The 20,157-nt window shown below is 37.9% G+C and overlaps 1 protein-coding gene across 1 annotated transcript in view; it reads left to right on the top strand.

The window, feature by feature from the left end:
• The window catches only part of ARID2 (AT-rich interaction domain 2), a 93,037-nt gene that overhangs the window by 68,887 nt on the left and 3,993 nt on the right, over positions 1-20,157 (top strand). Inside the window, exons 15-18 of the mRNA XM_053977664.1 lie at positions 169-3,002; positions 10,403-10,551; positions 15,998-16,136; positions 16,236-16,321. Of these exons, the coding sequence (XP_053833639.1) occupies positions 169-3,002; positions 10,403-10,551; positions 15,998-16,136; positions 16,236-16,321 (3,208 nt within the window). The remainder of the gene's footprint in view (positions 1-168; positions 3,003-10,402; positions 10,552-15,997; positions 16,137-16,235; positions 16,322-20,157) is intronic.

The raw sequence follows: 20,157 nt of genomic DNA, 5'->3' as shown, positions 1-20,157 counted from the left end.
GCAGACAAGCCATTGTTGCTGCATCATTAATTCAGACTCTGTAGAGCTGAGAAAAGAAACTGCTTTGTGTAGAATTGCAGTTTCAGATCTTGGATTTTTAAAAATTTGTTAGTTAATGTGTTTGAAGTAATCTCTGCTTCCAAACTTTTACTGTGTTTATTTCAACAGGAATCCCACATGGGCTACCAAGTGTAGGAAATCACTATCAGAGGACCCCTATTAACCAGTCTTCAACTTTGACAGCAACTCAGATGTCTTTTCCAATTCAAGGTGTTCACACTGTGGCACAGACTGTTTCTAGAATTCCACAAAATCCTTCTATTCATACACAACAAAATGCTCCAATGACTGTTATACAGAATAAAGGTCCAATATCCTGTGAAGTAGTGAAGGCTGCAGTAATACAGAGCTCTGTTCCTCAGTCTGCAGTTCCTGTTCCTATTGCAGTAGGAGGAGCTTCTAATCAAAATCACAGCACCACAGGCCAGCAGCCGTCTGTTACAGTTGTGAGTTCTCAGATGCTTCACCACCAACCTGTAATTCAACAACAGTCCCCACTGCACGCAGTGGTACCAGGACAGATACCTTCAGGCACTCCTGTTACGGTAATTCAGCAAGCTGTACCTCAGGGTCATATATTTGGCAGAGTACAAAACTTACCAGCATGCAGTTCAGCAGTTTCACAGGGTCAACAGCTAATCAGCACATCATCACAACCCGGGCAGACATCATCTCAGCAGTCCTCTGTGGGTAACCAGCAACAAGATACAGTCATCATAGCACCACAGCAGTATGTCACAACCTCTGCATCTAACATTGTTTCTGCCACCACAGTTCAGAATTTCCAAGTAGCAGCTGGGCAGGTGGTTACAATTGCAGGTGTTCAGAACCCACCAACATCTAGAGTAGGGTTTCAGAATATTGCACCAAAGCCTCTGCCGTCTCAGCAAGGTCCACCTCCTGTGGGGCAGCAGCCACAGCAGCAGCCTCCACCACCATCCCAGCAAAGTGTAGTGATAGTAAGCCAGCCAGCTCAGCAAGGTCAGACATACGCACCAGCCATTCATCAAATTGTGCTTGCTAACCCAGCTTCTATTCCTGCTGGCCAAACTGTCCAGTTGGCTGGACAGCCGAGCATTACTCCATCATCTTCACCATCCCCTGGTCCAGTTACAAATAATCAAGTCCCTACAGTTATGTCATCTTCATCTACCACTCCTCAGTCACAAGGACCCCCTCCTACTGTTAGCCAGATGCTTTCTGTAAAGAGGCAGCAGCAGCAGCAACATTCACCAGCATCATCGCAGCAGCAGGTACAGGTACAACAATCGATGCAAATGCAAGTTCAGTCACAACAAGCTAATACGGGAGTTGGCCAGCCCAACTCTGGTGAGTCTAGTCTGATAAAACAACTGCTTCTTCCAAAAAGAGGCCCCTCAACTCCAGGGGGGAAGCTTATACTCCCAGCTCCACAGATTCCTCCACCTAACAATGCAAGAGCTCCTAGCCCTCAGGTGGTTTATCAGATGGCCAATAACCAGACACCAGGTTTTGGAGTTCAAGGACAGTCTCCAGCTCAGCAGCTGCTAGTTGGACAGCAAAATGTTCAGCTGGTCCCGGGTGCAATCCCGCCCCAAGGGGCAGTGCAAACAGTACCCATTTCTAATTTACAGATATTGCCAGGCCAGTTGATCTCAAACAGCCCAGCAACTATTTTCCAAGGGACTACTGGCAACCAGGTTACGATAACAGTTGTGCCAAATACGAGTTTTGCTACTGCAACTGTGAGTCAGGGAAGTGCAACTCAGATAATTGCTCCAGCAGGAATTTCAGTGAGTGGAGCACAGACAGGAGTTGGGCTACAGGTGCAAACCCTTCCAGCTACTCAAGCACCTTCAGCTGGACAATCACCATGTACTGCTGCTCCCCCATTCAAAGGTGATAAAATAATTTGCCAAAAGGAGGAAGAAGCAAAGGAAGCAACAGGTTTACACATTCATGAACGTAAAATTGAAGTTATGGAGAATCCTTCCTGCCGAAGAGGATCTGCAAACACCAGCAATGGGGATGCAAAAGAAAATGAAATGCAGGTGGGAAGTCTTTTAAATGGGAGAAAGTATAGTGACTCCAGTCTACCTCCTTCTAACTCAGGGAAAATACAGAATGAGGCCAATCAGTGCTCACAAGTCAGTAATGGGCCATCATTAGAAATGGGTGAGAACGGAGCTCCTGGAAAGCAGAACTTTGAACAAATGGACACACAGGAAATTAAAAGTGATTTGAAGAAGCCCCTAGTTAATGGAATCTGTGATTTTGATAAAGGAGATTGTTCTCATTTGAGCAAAAACATTCCAAATCACAAAACTTCCAATCATGTAGGAAATGGTGAGATATCTTCAGTGGAACAACAAGGGAATTTCGATGCCACGCAGCAAGATACAGCCAAAGGTGATCAAGGGGAAAGAATTTCTAATGGGCCTGTATTAACTTTGAGTAGTTCACCTGTTGTAAGCGGTACACAGGAGGCTGCAAAACTGTTAACCCAGCAACTTAGTGGTACCAACACTGATTTACCTAATGGACCTCTAGCTTCAAGTTTGAATTCAGATGTGCCTCAGCAACGCCCAAGTGTAGTTGTCTCACCACAATCTACAGCCTCTGTTATACAGGGGCATCAAATCATAGCAGTTCCACACTCAGGACCTAGAGTGTCCCAGTCTACCCTGTCCTCCGAAGTTCGGTCTACTAATGGCACAGCAGAATGCAAAACTGCAAAGAGGCCAGCAGAGGATAATGACAGGGAAACTGTTCCAGGAATTCCAAATAAAGTAGGAGTTAGAATTGTTACAATCAGTGACCCCAACAATGCTGGTTGCAGTGCAACTATGGTTGCTGTGCCAGCTGGAGCGGATCCAAGCACTGTAGCGAAAGTAGCAATAGAAAGTGCTGTTCAACAAAAGCAGCAGCATCCAACCACGTATATACAAAGCATGGTCACACAGGTATGTTGCAGTGTTCTTTTTATGTTTATTCTGACTGTGATTCTGACTAATACTGTGAAATAACATGACTGAAAATGTGAGCTCAGTCGATATCTCTTGTATAGTATTCCAGATATTCAGAAAAGGATACTTTATGTTCTTCCACAGACTAAAGTTTTAACAGTTTACATATTTCTTCAGTGTCAGTGACAACAGTGGAATTCAAAATTTTTAGCTTGATAATATGCAGTGAGGAAAGAACTTCTGCTCACTGTTTTCTTCCTTAAAGGATGAACTGTTCTGAAAACAACAATGATATGCTGGATGGTCTTGTGAAAATGTCAGTGTTGTTCTGCATTTTGTTCTCGGTCACTTTGGAGGGGTGAATATGTTTTTTTGGAAAAAACCACACCTGCATCTGGATGGCTGAAATGAGTTGAAGTTCTTGCATTAGAAGTTGGTCTTCAAGGTCTTGTTTTGTGGGTTCACTACAGTTAGGAGAAAGTATTATTTTGTAAAATTGTTGAAATATTTACATTTATTCATTACAAAATATTCACAATGTTTTTCAATAAGACAAGCATTGTTTTGGGGTTTTTTTCTCTGTTTTCCAAGCTTTGGTGAGAGTTTGTAGGGCTTTTTTGTCCCTTGATTGAATTTGTTGAACCTTTTGAAAGTGGTTACTCCCTAACACTTTACTAGAAATGAGGTATGGAGATTAGGAGTATTTATAAGTAAAATAATCATGTTAGAGATTATTCTGTTCCCTAGAATTTATTTTAGTTTTATACATAGACAGAAAATCGCTCTCCAAAAAAAAACCCATTCCTAACCTGAGTAGGAGCAAAGGGAATAGAATGGTAGGTCTGGCAGTTCCGAGTTTTGACAGACCAGAGAGAGGAAGACCCGAGTGTATGTTAGTACATTTTGACCTTGGAGTAGCAGATCTTAGCCAGTAAATGCTGGCTAGTACTGCTTCATTTTTTGTGACAAGTTAGGTTGCTCTTGAAAATTCTTTTGACCTTTCTAGTTGTCAGAAATCATGGTTAACAGTTAACAAGTTTCTTCCTTTTTTAATTTCTCTACTTTTTGCTTCTAACCGCGCCAGTGCACAAAGTTAATTCTTCAAATGTATTTGAATGTCTTTGAACTCACTCCTAAATTTTTGCTTAGGTTTTGTTGGGGGAAAATCTGTATTTTTCTGATACGTTATTTATCTTTGCTCTTAATAGAAATAATTTTATCAAAATTAGTAGTGTCTATTAGCAGCATAGGGACAACATGCTAGGTTTTCTATAGTGCGGATATATTAGCTATGCCTTGCTTTTTACACCAAGCGTCTTTATTACACAGTTTGAATTTCTGTTGTAGCTTCTTAAGGATTTGGCTGAAGTACAAAATGGTGTGGCTGCCTCTTGAATGGAATAGGTTTATTTATTCCCTCAATATGTACCTGAAAAGAATTTGCAGTTGTATCTCAAGTAGCTACATATGTTTAGATTTTAAGAATTTTGAGAAGGGAGTAATGCATTTAGCTATTTCATTTGATTCTGATAATGTATATCATGATACTAGAGGGGGAGGATAGAAAAAAAAATTCCGTGCTGATAGTTTCTTCTTTACACTATTCCTAGTATCACTATAATTAATAGTTACTACATTTTTCATTACCTCTGCAAATAGAAATGCTGTCTGCTGGGTTTGCCATTTGGTAGAAATTTGCAGATCAGAAAAACTTGGTTTAATGTCTCCTTACCTGAAAGCTTGCTCATTCTGCTGTCTGTAGGATGCCCTTCCTTTCTTCAAAATTACAGAAATATGGGAAAAATGAGTTAAGTATTTTGAATTTGGTGAGAAATTTATTCATTAACTATTTGCCTTAGCCATATCTCTCCATATTTGTGAATCATGTCTATTCATAATATTGGAAGCACAGACTTACAGTTTAAGCCATTTTAGTGTACTCTGTTCAGATATAGTGATCATCATAGTTTGGCTTAGGATTTGCAGAGATATTTACCACTTCTTTAAAATTAATATGTTGGATTATAAACTACGAAAATCACCCTGGCCAGCTCTTTTTCTTTCTCTAAAGCTGCTGAGCAACTGCAATAGCCATTGCTTTTCTGGAAAAGGAGATGCTAAGTATTTCCAATATTAAGTCTGCTTTTAGGAGTATTTTTAAATATCCAGTTTGTAGCCAAAGTCTCATGAACTTGGTGTGAATGTTCGTGATGACTTCATTTAAGATTAGGCCTTGTGTTAATCTTCTATTTTCTCCCTCACATTTTGAGTCTTCCTCATCTGATAAGCAGCTTCCTTGTCCCTAACTTTTTTGAAAGGCAGTAGCTGAGGAACACTTTTTTTCACTTGAGCATCTGCATTGTTTTATCCTCTCTGAAGTACCTAAGTATATATTGGCTGTCTTGCAGAAGAAAAAGGGAGAGCATGGTTTTTACTGCAAACATTGTGAAATTTATTAGAAATAAAATCCAGTGGAGAAAAACGGTGAGGGACAGAGAATAAAGGGATATTGGCGATAGCAAAATTACATCGCTGCTGAAGCTTTTAGTGTGTGATTTCCTGTTTGCTTGTTAGCAAACAGCTTGTATTTCAGAGAAGTGTGAAAGGGAGAGAAGGAAAAAAAATAGTAATAAAGGTAAAACCAAACAGGTAGACTGAAAAATGAGGTTCAGGGGACAGAAAAGGAAGGAGAGTATTGGTTATGCAGCTACAGTAGGATTAGCTGTCGTGAACTACAGAGAGGAGAAAGGGAAGATGCTTGAAAATAAGGAAGGATGTCCAAATAAGGCAGGAGTGGAACAACAGTCTGAAAACTAAGGAAAGCAAGAAAGCATTAAATAATCCTTAAGGGAATGTAGAAGTTAAGAGAAATTTGTTTCCTTATATGAAAGGTAGTTTGAAATTGGATGATACAGTGTGCTTGGGGAAAAAAATTAATTTAATTGGCCTGTTAAAATTGTATACTGGCTGTTTATGGGATAGCCCATGTAAGTGCCACTAAAATCCAGTTAGACAAATATGAGTTTCTTGTATGTATAATCTGAGATTATTCCCTATTAATTGTATACCTCAGCAAAGCTTGTTGAGAAATAACTGTATGTATACTGAATATTTATAAATTTCTTTCCATATTTTGCACTATGATAAACAGGGGGATCTATTAGTTATGTCAGAATAGGTTAACATGATACAGTGGGTGTTGCAATTTTGTTCTTATATCTCCATCTATATTTTGTAAGCTCATGAGGAGACAGAATGGGTACTGTACTTTTTTGGCTTCCTTTTATTTTGGTGCTCTCTGTTCATTGTTTATTGCTTTCCTGAGGCATTGTGCTAGACTGGTGGTTGAAAAAGAAATGAGCAATTACCTATCTGTATGCTTTTCTTTGCCACATTTTCTTATTCCTCTTCAGACGCCTCCAAAACATCTGTTGAACATAACCATGTTGGTTTGTCCCAATTGGTGTGTGTTTTAAAGGAGTGCTCTGATACCATTCCAGGTTCTTAGAATTGAGCATAGCTGATTTAAATTGCCTCATCTGGCTTTTAAAGTAATGACTTTCTTGCTCATCACTGTCATTCCCTCACAAACAATGCACACCCATTTTTCTTAAGGCTGCCCACTTGAAACACACTTGTGTTGAAATTTAGGTGGCAAAATTTGTGTGGCCTTGCCTGTTTGCTCCTGCTCTCTGTTGATTGGAAAGCTGAGAATTACCATGCACCAGAAAGCAGGTGTGTAGCTCCAGGAGGTGTAATTCATTCCTAGCCACAGAGCAAATGAGTTTCTCAGCTGGAAGTAGTGAAATACAGAATCTGTGTGCTTTTATTGCCCTTCACTTGTGAAGCACACTGTTGCAAAGGAGCATAAACTTCTCAGTAATCTAACAAGAAAAGAACATTTATTTTGGTGCCTACTTGATCCCTTTCTCACACTCAATTTCTGCTCCATTTGTTTTCAGCTTATGCATTTTTATGGATGTGTTCATTAGCGTGAATAAGCTAAACAAAATGTTGTCATATCAAGCTGTAAATCCTGTTATTCTTTAAAAGTATTTTTACTAATAATTAACTGTTTCTTTTTTTAAATTATGTTTTGTTACAGTGGCTGTGCACGTATTAGTAGTGGGAAAAAAATGCGGCTTAGTGCTTTTAAACTGCATATGGCCCTACATGTCAACAGAATCCGCAACACACTGGGATGCACAGTGTTCTCTTGCTGGTGGCACAGCAGGCCTTTTAAATAGAATGTGCAGGTGTCATGATAAAATAGTTATCTGTTCATGCACAAAGGGAATAGCATCGTTGGTTCTGTCAAATATAAGTGGAGGCCACATCTGGCCTCAACTCATAGGGTTTGTTACTCCTGCCACACTTCTGTGGTAGCTTCTGTGCCCAAATGTAGGAGCTCTTGTGCATAAAATTAAACGAACATCTTAGTAAACAGTCCATTCTAGTTAGCAGAAGGTTCTTAGTTGTACTCTTAGTTATCATGATCAGGCTGAATTTCTTCCCCCTCTCCAATACTTCAGTCTAAAGTCAACCCAGTCTAGATATAAAATCTCTACCTGCTTATTGCAGGTAGGCTGTAGTGTCTGCTCTCTAAGTAGACTGTACAGGCATTAAGGGTTTGTATTTGTGTACTTCAGGGTTGAGTGTAAACCCTACTGAGATAGATGATGCTGCTCTTTCAATCGCAAGATTCTGTGAGAAAAGGGCTAAGTGATGGTAGTTGCAAATTGTATCATGGAGAGGTCTAATTTGATTATAAAAGGGTGTTGTGAAGCACTTTCAAGTGTAGTGGAGTACTGGGCATTTTTTTTCTTGGGAAACCTGGATTCATTAAATGTTTTTACTAGAGGAGGAAATTTTCTGGAATCTTTATGCCCCAGGGAAAGACTTTATGATGTTACTTTTCTTAGACTTAATTAGGGAAAAGTTCATGTCTGTCGTTGTTTAAAGAAATAAGTGAATTAACATAATCATTGCATATGAGCACTGTAAAGTAGGTAGCACCTAGCAAGTATTTCTGGTATTTCACCTAGCAAATATTTCTGTGAGAAAAAGGAGTTTAATTTCTGAAAAACAAAGGCTGTACCTAATTTTAGTGATATCCCATGTGTCATGCATTACTAAACTAATACATGACAATAGAGGGAAAAGGAAACCAAAAATTAGCATTGATCTTTACAAATCTTTCTGATCTCTTGAATGAAAAGAGGAAAGTTTTGTGATGTTTGACTGTAAAGCTTTCATTTCTAAAATAAAACAAAAAATGCTAGGAGCAAATGTAACTTTGTTTTATTTGTTGATTTAAAAATATAATCAAAAAAGCAGATAGGCAAGCAGTGGATTTGTCTTAAAAAATACATGGAAGTTGTGTCCACCAGGTTTGAATGAAACTACTCCACAGTAGAGCAGTAAGAAGAGAAGTTTAAACAACAGCAACTATTTTACATGTTTGTTTTCAATTTATTAGCTTTTTTTCTTGCAGGAAAAAAAGTGGAAAAAAATGGGAGGGGACACTGAATGATAACTTTTTGTCCTGAAAATTTGTTTCTCTTTCTGAGCTCTTTCATTTTCAGAATGCAACATTTTGTGTTGTATATCTCAGATCAACTTATTTAAAATAAACAGTTTTTCAATGAGATTATATTAAAACCTTTGAATACCACTAGGAGAGCTTGCCAGAGAAACCCTTGAGAAAATTCGTAATTCCAGATTAATTGCAGGGTTGGCTTTGAATGGAGTAAATAATACATGAACCACATTGAATGATGAGAATTAAGCGAAATACTAAATTCATTCAGTAGGCTCATTTTCTCTTCAGCACATTAAACAAGACAGAAGTTCTACAGGGATAAAAAGTCACATAAAAGACCATCATAATGTGTTGATACTGGGATGCCAAGTGAAGGTTGCAAAACAAGTTATACTGTTGACATTCCATTATTTTACTTGCAGCTTCATTTTAAAAATGCCTTTTTAAGGCGTTGTTGATATTAAAAAACTCTGCTTGTGTTTACCTTTTGTTAGAAGATACCTTATGAAGGATTCATTACCCATTCTGTGAAATAGCGTAAAGGTCATTACGTGAAAATCATTGCTGAGTTCAAAATAGTTTGTAGTTATGACTAATAGACTCAAGTCCTTTCTTACAACTTTTCATGTATGTGGATGGATCACAGGCATCATAAGTAGTTGTGCTGTACTCAGGAGTTTTGCAGAGTTTTTCCTTATTTTTATCATGTTTTATTGCTTGGATATGGGATGTGTTTTGATTTTGATCAGGCTTTTTTGCTGTCCCTTGGGTCATGTTAGTACAGTGGTATAGTAACATGTATTATAATCTGTGATAGTTATTAACTCACTGCCTTGTATGACTGCTGTCCACAATGCCAACAGAGATCAGCAGGAAGAAAATGTACGTCAATATAAAAATGAAATGTTAGAAATTGAAGTTAGCAATTGGTTTCTTTGTAGTGAAAGTCTAAAGTTTCTCAGTAACAGAGCTGTAAAGCTCTAAATGTGTGCACCATTGGAAAGTGATTGCTTATAATATTCTTACACAGACTTGGAAGTAATTTTATTTGATCTCTTTAAAGTGTGAATTTGTTTTCAAATAGTGGGGAAGAAAAGGATTGTAGGTCTTCATCTCTAAATAATATTCAAAAGCTTTATTTTTCTACTGTCATCATCTTTACAAACTTCTTGCTGACCAGAGCCTTCCAGGAAAAAAAAAAAGAAGAGAAACAATATTCTGACACAGACACTGTTTTGAAATGGAAAGTTCAGCATTCAGTATCCATTATTCAGAAAAAGAAACAAAATATAGTTTGGGTATAGTTTTTTAGGTAATTTCAGAGGTAATTTTAGTTGAGTGCTTAGTGTTTTGTTATATTGCAGGGGAGCAAGGGGGACATAATTTTGCTTTCTGAAATGTTTCTCTTTTCATTGTATACAAGTTGTTCAGCATTGTCAGGCATTCTGAGCATGTAGTGCTATTCCCTATGCTGATGATACTGCAGTGCCTTGAGTTTGCATGAGGTTTTTTTTCTTTCTTTAAATAACAACAAAGCATTTGAACAATAATGTTAACCCTTGCTCCACTAGTGCCCTTGAAAAATCTCTTTGCAGCCATAATTCTGTATTTGAGTTTGGGCATGAAGTTTATTATTTGAATATTAGGAAGTTCTGCATAAGTGCTACAGTGTAAAAGTTGTATGTCCCTCATGTTACTGTGTCTTACTAATGCTTATTCAGAGTTCAGAGTATTAAAAATTGAACACCTGTGGTGGATTAAGGTGTAAAACAAAATGTCTTTTTCAGCAAGCAGTAAACTGTATGTCAAGTCTAGAAATAAGCCCTGTTTAAAATTATTTTTACTTTTTCTACAGAGCACACCTGCAACATCGATACCAACAGTTCAAGTACAGGGCCAGCAGATGAATTTGCAGCCACCTTCATACACTGCAGCAAGTCAACATGCAGAGCAAATGAAAAAACCTGGACAGAACTTCATGTGTCTGTGGCAATCTTGTAAAAAGTAAATGGCTCCTTTATTTACCTTTTACTGATATGTAACAGATGCTTGTATATAGAAGGTGATTCTACAAGTTCCATCATACTGTTTCCTTAAGTTACCTTATACTTTGTCATTGGGGGAAAGAAAAAGTGAAAAGTGTTGAGGAAATTGAATGAGATGGGGTAAGGCAAGACAGTTAACTGCTCTCAGTTATACTTTAGAGCATAAAATGAGTATTATGTGACTTTCTTGAAGTATATTGATTCTTTAGTAACAAAAAATAGTTGTGTAGTTCAGTTTAAAAGAATTCTGAGCTCTGAAGCATGTTCTCTGTGTTGCAAATATAAAAATAGTTCCTGTACTGCAGTTACAAATTATGTCGTGACATTTTCTTGTGTTTCCAGTTTTGCAAGAGCAGGGTGTTGCGCTTCAATGTCCTGGTCACAGTCTTATTTAGCTTATGACTAATTTTGGTAATTACACCACTTGTGTTCCAGAGGACACCATTGTCTTGAAAGGTAGTAAGAAACTGGGTCTTAAGACTAGACAGACATGATTTAATTTTTTTTTTTTTTAATTTGCTTCTGTTGTTCATAGAGAGGAGTGAACTACCAGACATTTTGATGTAGGCTTATAAAAACTTGATACAACTCTTACGGAAAGTATGTGTATCTTGACACCGATTTTTAAAATAACTTAGGTTTGTGAATACAGTTAGTTTGTGGGCAAGGTTAGAGAGTTGGTGAAAAAAGGTCGTTGTCAAATAGCCACTTTGAAAACTGGAGACAATTTGTGAGTGAGAAAAATTGCATAACATATAGGATGGTATGAAAAAGAGTGACAGTGCTGTAGGATGACAAAGGGAGCATAAACCGGATTTGACAGAAAGCTGGTAGAAAATTTAAAAAATTGGGATGAAAAGATGGAGAAGTTTAACTGTTTGAAATGGATAGTGAAAATAAGGCATTTGATCAGAATTATAGAATACTGAATGAGAGTTAGTATGAAACTCCTGAAGGTATAATTTCTGTTTCTGTCATTCCTTGCAAACATAACTCTAAGATCATTCAGTCAGTGCAAGAGATCTGGTGCTTTTTAAATCATTGCACTACTTTCACTTTAAAAGTGATTTTTCTTTCTTTGATAGGTGACACTTCTCTGTGTAAGAAATAAATGTAAGGCTTTATTTACTCTGTAGTTTCCTCCCTTATTACTAGTAAATAAAACCGTTGAGCCATAGTCTGCTGGCTGCACAGTAGATGCATTAACTCATGGTGGGTTGCACTGAGGTTGAAATGAAAGGCTGGGACAGTGTCACAGCAGAAGCCTTGCCAGTTTATAACATGTCAAAGAGTTTGCTGAACTACACTTTTAAAGTATAAGTCACCAACTTGATTCCATGTCTTAAGGATAAGCTGTTGGGGCAGGAAGAGGAGCAGTCTTTTTGTAGTCTGTCTTAAAATACAATTCCAGAAGGTTTACCTGAGACTGAAGTTCAGGGCTACAAGGCCATTGATCTCTGTATTTTGCACCATGCCTAGTGTATTATTTCTGTTACTTCCTGTACTGCTTTTTGTTCATGGTTAAATTACATTCTTTTCAAAAGCTTTCAGAGATTTTTGCATTAATAGATTTAGTTCATATGACACACAACTCTTGTTTTTATGCTGTCACCTTTAAAATAGTTATTTCAGTCCCAGCCTAAAACCAGTTCAGATGAACATTACACTTGACCTTCTCTGTGGTGAAGAGAGAACCAAAATGTTAAGTTAGCTTTTTCCTCAAATATGCATTGTTTATTCATATTTCTTGAACAGCCTGATTAAAAACAGGTATATCAAATCTCCTGTAGGCTTCCTGGTTCTGTTAGACATAAAGAAAAATCTGGAATTGCCACCTGATCTTTTTTTGTTTGTAGTTCTCAATCTTCGCTGCTTTTATTGAGTAGGTTAAGTGGGAAACAAGAAGATTCTTTTGAGTGGGTCTTTAGTCTGTGTGAACTTCACATTCACTTCTTGGTTTCATTCTCAATTGCTTAGCATTTTTTTTTCCCTAGGATTAAGCAGGCAGTTGCATCACAGTAGAATGATAGAATACCAGGGGGTTTTTTGTGATATTTGTAGCTAACTGAAAAGATATGACAAGAGGCGCATTTGAAAAAATAAGTTTCACCTGTTTCTCTGTGCATGTTCTTTAGTTTAATTCTCAAAAGATACTAGTATTATGTTTTCCTTCAAAGATGCCATGCAGAACTCAGTGAAGGCCTTAAACATTTTATTGTGAAGCAGGATAAATATGAATAAATAAAATAATATGTTCTTTTCCTACTGACTAATTTGACTGCTCCAGTTAGCAACGTTCCAGTGGTGTGTACTGGTGGTTTGGTTTGGGTTTTTTAGAACTGAATGAGGAAACATTAGACCAATATTTGAAATGCCACAGATTTAGTAGTGTCTAAAGACTACAACGAGATATGGCTGAATTATGCAAATAGTTGAAATGACTGGCCTCTGGCAGATCTGTTCACATTTAATATCTGAAGTGGAAGTAAAATTCTAAAAGGTGTCAGTCAGCACATTTACTTTGCATTAAGGATGTAACAGAAAGTAGGTGTTTTCCTTTGAACTTCAGCTGTCTGCAGGTACTGCTAATTGTATGCAGCTTAATTTAAAAGCTGCTGTTTTGTTTCACAGGCAGGCAGATGTCTGCTGTTGAATTGCTTTGTATTTAAAAAGTAAATTGAAAATGCTATTGGATCTCCAGTGCCTGTCAAGTCAGCTATTAATGTTCTGTTCAGCAGTTGAACAGAAGCATGGATGAATTAAGTGTGTAACAAGAGTCTAGACTGAACTGACCATATTGTCAGTACGTAAGCTTTTTTTATTACAATAGTTAGGTGTTTCTTTAGGGAAAAACAGTTTTTCTCTGCAAAATGGTACTAAGTTGAAATCTTTTTAGGTCAGTGATTGAAGTGTATAACACTGAATATATTACACAGTGAATGAGCCAACATAGCTGAAATAGCTTTATTTTTCTGAAGCTTTGCCATGTTGAATGAAATGTTTTGCACTGTATTTTGGATTTCACTTAAGCCATGAAATTTGTTTCATCTGTGCCAGAAATTATTCATAAAATGATTAGTGCCAGGCTTAAGCTGAATTCCCTTTATTGTGGGAAGACCTTTCTGTCTTCTGAAACACCCACTGGTGAGCCAGTGTAGATGTCATTTTATTTTCATTTCCTACTATGGGTTATCTGGACCAACAGCAAGAGGCAGGTATTTCTTTTTCTCAGCTTCCCTTCAGTGAGGTAACTGGCATGTAAAAGATGAATGCTTTTTTAAATGGAGTAGTATTTATTGCCAATGCAAAAGATAATTGCTGTATTACAGGTGGTTACTGCAGTAGCATTCAGTTTATAACTAAGACTTGTCTGTGGGTGAAATTAGCTCTTTGTCTTTATAGTGTTCAGGTGTCAGTATCTGTCCACTTAGGCCTCGGCATCAGTTGCAAGTATGTTTGCATAATGGACGCTACTGAAAGTAGTAGTGGGATGTGGTAGGAGGTGGCCGGATCAAAGCACTCACCGATCTGCTGTTCATAAGCTGAGAGTGTGTGAGGGCAGCTGGTGGCAATGACTTCCCAAATGGCAGCAGCTGCATTTCTAGACCTCTTTGATCCAAACATTAAGTGGGTATTGATGAATGGGGTTAGTTGTATTGAAGTGAATTTTGAGCAGCAAAATCTTTAGGCCATTTTTTCTCTTTTGGAGTAAGGGGCCTAATTTGTAACACGTGTGATACGTAAAGTGTATATATAGGCTAAAAAAACACCAATGTTTTGAGTCATTCACTATTTTCATGTCATGTATTTTGAAGTGCAACGATTCTCCTTAGCTTATATATGTTAAAATAGCACATCATTTGTCTACATGAGATTGGAGGTAGCCTAGGTTGCAGCAGTCATGCATTGGTGGAGCTTGCAGTCTTGAGAAATTCAAGTCAGGTAAGGAGTCAAGTCAGGCTCTTGAACTTTAAGGCAGACTTCTAGCTGTTAGGGGAGATTCTTGGGGAGAGAGGAGTATAACAGAGCTGGCAAAACTGGAACTGAACCTGGCAAGTTATGCAGAAAATAACAGGAAGGGCTTGTACAGGTACATTAATCAGAAGAGGAGTGTCAGAGGAGGTGTACCCTTGCTGGTGAACAGGTAACAACAAACAAAGCCAGCATGGGTTCACCAAGGCAAAAACCTGTCTGACCAACCTCGTGGCCTTCTGTGATGGAGTAACTGCATCAGAGGGTAAGGGGAGGGCTACAGATATCATTTATCTGGACTTCTGTAAAGCCTTTGACATGGTACCCCACAACATCCTTCTTCGCAAATCGGAGGGAGATGGATTTGATAAGTGGACTGGTAGATAAATTAGGAATTGGTTGGATAGTCACATCCAGAGGGTGGGGATCAGTGGCTAAGAGTCTTGATGGACTTCAGTGACACATGGTGTCCCTCATGAGTCTGTACTGGGACCAGTATTATTTAATATTTTAATTAATGACAGGGATGAAGGGATCAAGTGCTTCCTCAGCACGTTTGCAGATGACACTGAGCTGAGCGGTGCAGTTGACACACCTGAAGCACAGGATGCCATCCAGAGGGACCTGGACAGGCCTGAGCTGTGGGCCCATGGGAATCTCATGGGGTTTGACAAGACCAAGTGCGAGGTGCTGCACCTGGGCTGGGGCAAACCCTGGTATCAGCACAGGCTGGGGATGAACAGATCGAGGGCAGCCCTGCTGAGAAGGACTCAGGGGTGCTGGGGGAGGAGAGGCTGGACATGACCCAGCCATATGTGTTTGCAGCACAGAGAGCCAGTCAAGGGAGGTGATTCTGCCCATCTACTCTGCCCACCCCACCTGCAGTGCTGCATCCAGCTCTGGGGTCCCCAACACAAGGAAGGACATGGACCTGCTGGAATGAGTCCAGCGGAGAGCCACCAAGTTGATCAGATTTAAATAAGGTCTGAATCTGACTGCCAGTGGAGAAGGAAAATGGGAGAAGGAATATAAGAAATTCTCTTGTATAAATATATTATATATTTTATATATAAATATAAAAAGATATAAACCTCATCTAGTCTAGCTGTTCATAGTTTGTTGCTGTATTTTGCTTGTATTGCAGAGAATGGGTCTGTTGGAATTAACATGCATTATTTCTTTGGTGAAGTGTAAGTAGAAAATAGAACCATGATATTTCAATCAGATTTGGAAAAAAATCATACTGACATTTATTGGTAGCTCACTGGTAATATATATACATGTTTTTACCTTCAAAATCTTGAAACTTTCCATTTATGTCTCAATTCAGAAAAAAAAAGGTTAACCACTATGAGTTGGTGTTTGTTATATTTGTACGTAACCATTCACTGGGGAAAAAAATAAAATTAAATTCCCCTCTCCTCTTTTTGTAGGTGGTTTCAGACACCATCACAGGTTTTCTATCATGCAGCAACCGAACATGGAGGAAAAGATGTCTACCCAGGGCAGTGCTTATGGGAGGGATGTGAACCTTTCCAGCGGCAGAGGTTTTCCTTCATTACGCATTTACAGGTACAGATTATCTTTCCCATACTACTTCAGAAAAAAGTAGGAATTTCACGGTAAATTTCCACACACCATTCTTACCATCTTTCTCTTTTCCTCAAATAGGATAAGCACTGTTCCAGAGATGCTTTGCTTGCAGGATTAAAGCAAGATGAACATGGACAAGCAGGAAATCAGAAGCCTTCCAATAAGTAAGAGATTTGAGTCTCATTATAAGAGCATTAGAAATTATTGAAAGAGTTTGCTTATAACTTGCCTTATCAGGTGAAACTCTTCATATATAAGAATCTGTAATCAAATTTGAGGTCCATTCCAGTAAGACAAAAATGGGACTAGATTCTGATGTAGTTGCAGTTCCCTTAAAAAAAAAAGGTAATTCTTTAAAGTATGTGGGTCAAAACTCTGTGATGAACATTGTTCTTAACGTGTTCTCCTATTTTTTTGCCCAACTGGGCAACATTTTATAACTTCCCTTGTAACAGGGAAGTGCTTGTCATACAAGTTATTGTATGCGTACAAGTTATTTATTGTGTACGGTTCATGTGTCACACAGCTGAGATGGATTGTCTTGCAACTTGCTGTATTCCTTCCAGTTTTATGGTCTAAATTTGGCTGATTTGATCCAGGGACTGTTGTAATAAACTTTCCTTTAAACATGCAAGCAAGATAAATTATAAAGACTCCTCAGAGTCTTCTGATGATGTGTTGCTGTCTGAAATCAGATTTGGCTCTTCTCTTTCCCAGAATGATTTCGACCATCTGGAATTAATACTGCAGAGTGCAGCCCCATTGGTGTGAGGTTTTGGGGCTGGTTGTGTTAATAGTGGAATTGTTCAAGGTTCAGTTACTTGTGTAAGTGTGTTAAGACCTGGCCTTTGTTAGTAACTGACTGGAACCACTTTAGATGTAATTACATGGTCCCAGGCAGATTTTTGCAGTTCTGTTTTGTGGCTTGTAAAACTGCTACCAAGCTGCTGGAGGCAGCAGAGAAAGTCAAGTTATGAAAACTGAGAAATTTAGTTGGAGAATCCTTTTATTTTTTTAATACAAAAAACCATCTTAACCCAGACTTACAGTTGCTTTGTGGGGCCTTGTTTCATTAAACTGAGCAACACTCAGACCTTGGAAAACCACAGAAAGAATAATTATGGTAATGTAGTCTTAAATACTTGGTAAGTGAGAAGTGTAGGGCTGAGACCATCTACTAGCGTGATTTGTTCTTAACTCTGCCTTTTCATAATGTTCCATCACACAGATAACACATTCCAGTAGCTATGTGTCTTCACAAGCTTCTTTTAAATTGGCACAGGTACTCATAGGAGAAAAACTGTTCATACATCCCCTCTTCTGAGGCAGAATTCCCTAATTAGGTCAGATTCAGAAAGCAGGAATTTACACACATAACCAGTTCTTGCTAAAATACTGAGACTGCAATATCACAAGATAGTGAGGATGTGATTTCTGAGCACAAATTGAAATGAGAACATTCCTCTGCTTAAAATCGGATGGTTTATGTCTTGAAAAGATGTGCTGATGTGGTGCATAGGGACATGGTTTAGTGGTGGATGTGGCAGTGGTTAATATTTAGACTTGGTGTTTTCCAGCCTAAATGATTTTGCGATTCTGTTCTTACTCTCCATTATATCCCTTATTGCTTCTCACGGCTGTGCATTGCTTATGGTGAGGAAACCAGCTTTAGTTTTTGTTAGATTGCATAGTAAATCAATTAATTTAAAAAAAAGTGCTCATAGAACAGAAGAGTGGGCTTGCCACATGAGTGGAATCTATTTGCCTTACTGTCAGTTGAACAGTACAGTACAGTACAGGAGGTGGGCTGGAACAAAAGGAAGAGATGAGACCTTTCTCTGTCAGCACTCACAGCAGTTAATACACTTCCTGTCTTGTGAAGACATAAAGGTTCCCTTTCTGTTACTTTTACTCTCCTCCCTTAACAAACAGGAAGATTTTGGGGAAGCGTAGTGTGTCCCCCCACATTACCTTACAGCGCTGCTCCACAGTTCTGTTAGCACAGCTGAAAAGAGCATCCAGCAGCTACATGAGGGAGACAAGACTTGATAATTTGCTTTCCAGAATCAATGACATGTCAGATGAAACGCAGCAGCTCACCTGAAGCTGTCTTACAGGTTCATGTTTGAAAGCTGTCTTACAAGGTCTTGGCTTAATTTACTTTTTTCTGAGTCCTAGAAGTGTGTCAGATATATCAGCTCACAACTGATGCTCCATATCATTAAACTCTTGTATGAAGCTCTGAAGCAGCTGAAAAAAAAACCTTATACTGAGACAAAGCATGTTTTAACCCATCAACTTCTAGGCAATTATTAGGTGAACTCTCTTCACTTAATCCCTCACTATTTAGTAAAAATTACACTTATCTCAGAGACTTCAGATGCTGAGTGTTACCAGTGCTGGAAGTAAAACGGAGCACAATGTAACAGATGAGGGTCCATTCCCTCATCATCCTTTCTGTCTATCATAACACCATACCCACTTGAAAAAATCTGTAATGGCTTTTCTAGAACCAGTTAGGCAATGTAAAGCTGCATTACAGAATTGGCTTTATACCTTAATTCTGTATTTCTTTGCATTTCAAGTTTCATTATTTTATCTCTTCTGGTTTTCAGAGGTAGCTGAGTATTACATTCTGAAAGGTTAGGTAGCACTACCACTTTAACTGTGTGTTGACTGTAGCTTTATGCATTGGAATCCTTTTGGATTCAGGGTGATTTTTTTTCCTTGTTGCCACTGAAGCAAAGGTGAATATTCATAAAGCTCTGTGGGGCTGGGGCAGGAGATTACTTTAAATCACAATATAAATGGTAGGGTTTGAAGTTAAGCTGATAATACAGTTAAAGAAATTAAAGAAATCTAGGTGTTTCGAGAGAGAGATAGATACTTGCCCACAGACACAAGTCAGTTCACTTGGTGTCTGAGTGACTCTTTATAAATTTCTTTTTTCTTCAAACTTAAAAAGAGAAGATAATTTCTAATATGTTCCTAATTGATTGCAGTTGTCCCTTCTTTAGTATTTCTAGAATAGTAATTCAGCTTTCTAAAATATGGTATGATAACTGTTGAAGAGACATTCAGAACACCCTCCATTGATGAATCCTTGTGCTTCTCAATATGGGGGAAACAAAAATGTTTCAGAAATTAAAAATGAAGGCAGTAATTCTTTTACTGTGGTACTCTATCTTCTCTAAACATGTCATTGCCCACCAGTTTCTTAATTCAGTCCCTGCCATTCTCCTTTAACTTCATAAAGCCTTTAATTTATTTCATATATTACATATTTTATTTTATATATTTTTATATTGTATATATTATTTCTATTCAGGGAGATGACAGAGTGATTGTGAGCTAAGGTGTTAGGGAGGGCTCTGTCTGTTACTACAGTAACCCAGTTTTTAGCTGGGCTTCCTTGCTGTTAGAACCTCAGATTACTAAGAAAGTCTCTCTAAGTAGAGAATTCAAGTTTTATTCTTAGAATATTCACTTTCAATGTAAGATACCTAAATTAAACTTCTACAAGCTTTCATTCCAAAAAAATTACAACATTTACATTTCATATATGCCACATTTACAAGTAAACACTACTTATACTTCTTAACCAAGTTCTACTAAGTTATGAAAAGACTTCATAATAATATTGTTGAAAATATTGAAGTGTGGTGATATTTTTCACCACTAATACTTCAGATTTTTTTTAGGATGACATTATGGGTAAATCATTAGGTGAAGTTGCATATTTATACATTCTGAACTCTGATGGCATGAGTAATTTCCAAGTTTTTACAAGAAATATAGCTTTGATTTCAGTGTTAATACTGAAAATGGAGAAATTGCTTCTGCTATATTTGTTATACCCTGCCTAATTTATTAATCTCAGTCTAAAAGCTGCAGTAACAGGTAATTGGTTTTACAAATGTTTGATCTGATTTAACAGTTACATGTTTTATGTCTTATAACATAACTTACGTTATTTTATATTGCTCCTCACTAATCACAG

The sequence above is a fragment of the Vidua macroura genome, chromosome 5 (assembly GCF_024509145.1).
Source record: "Vidua macroura isolate BioBank_ID:100142 chromosome 5, ASM2450914v1, whole genome shotgun sequence".
Taxonomy (NCBI): domain Eukaryota; kingdom Metazoa; phylum Chordata; class Aves; order Passeriformes; family Viduidae; genus Vidua; species Vidua macroura.
This window is presented reverse-complemented; position numbering and strand designations above follow the sequence as displayed.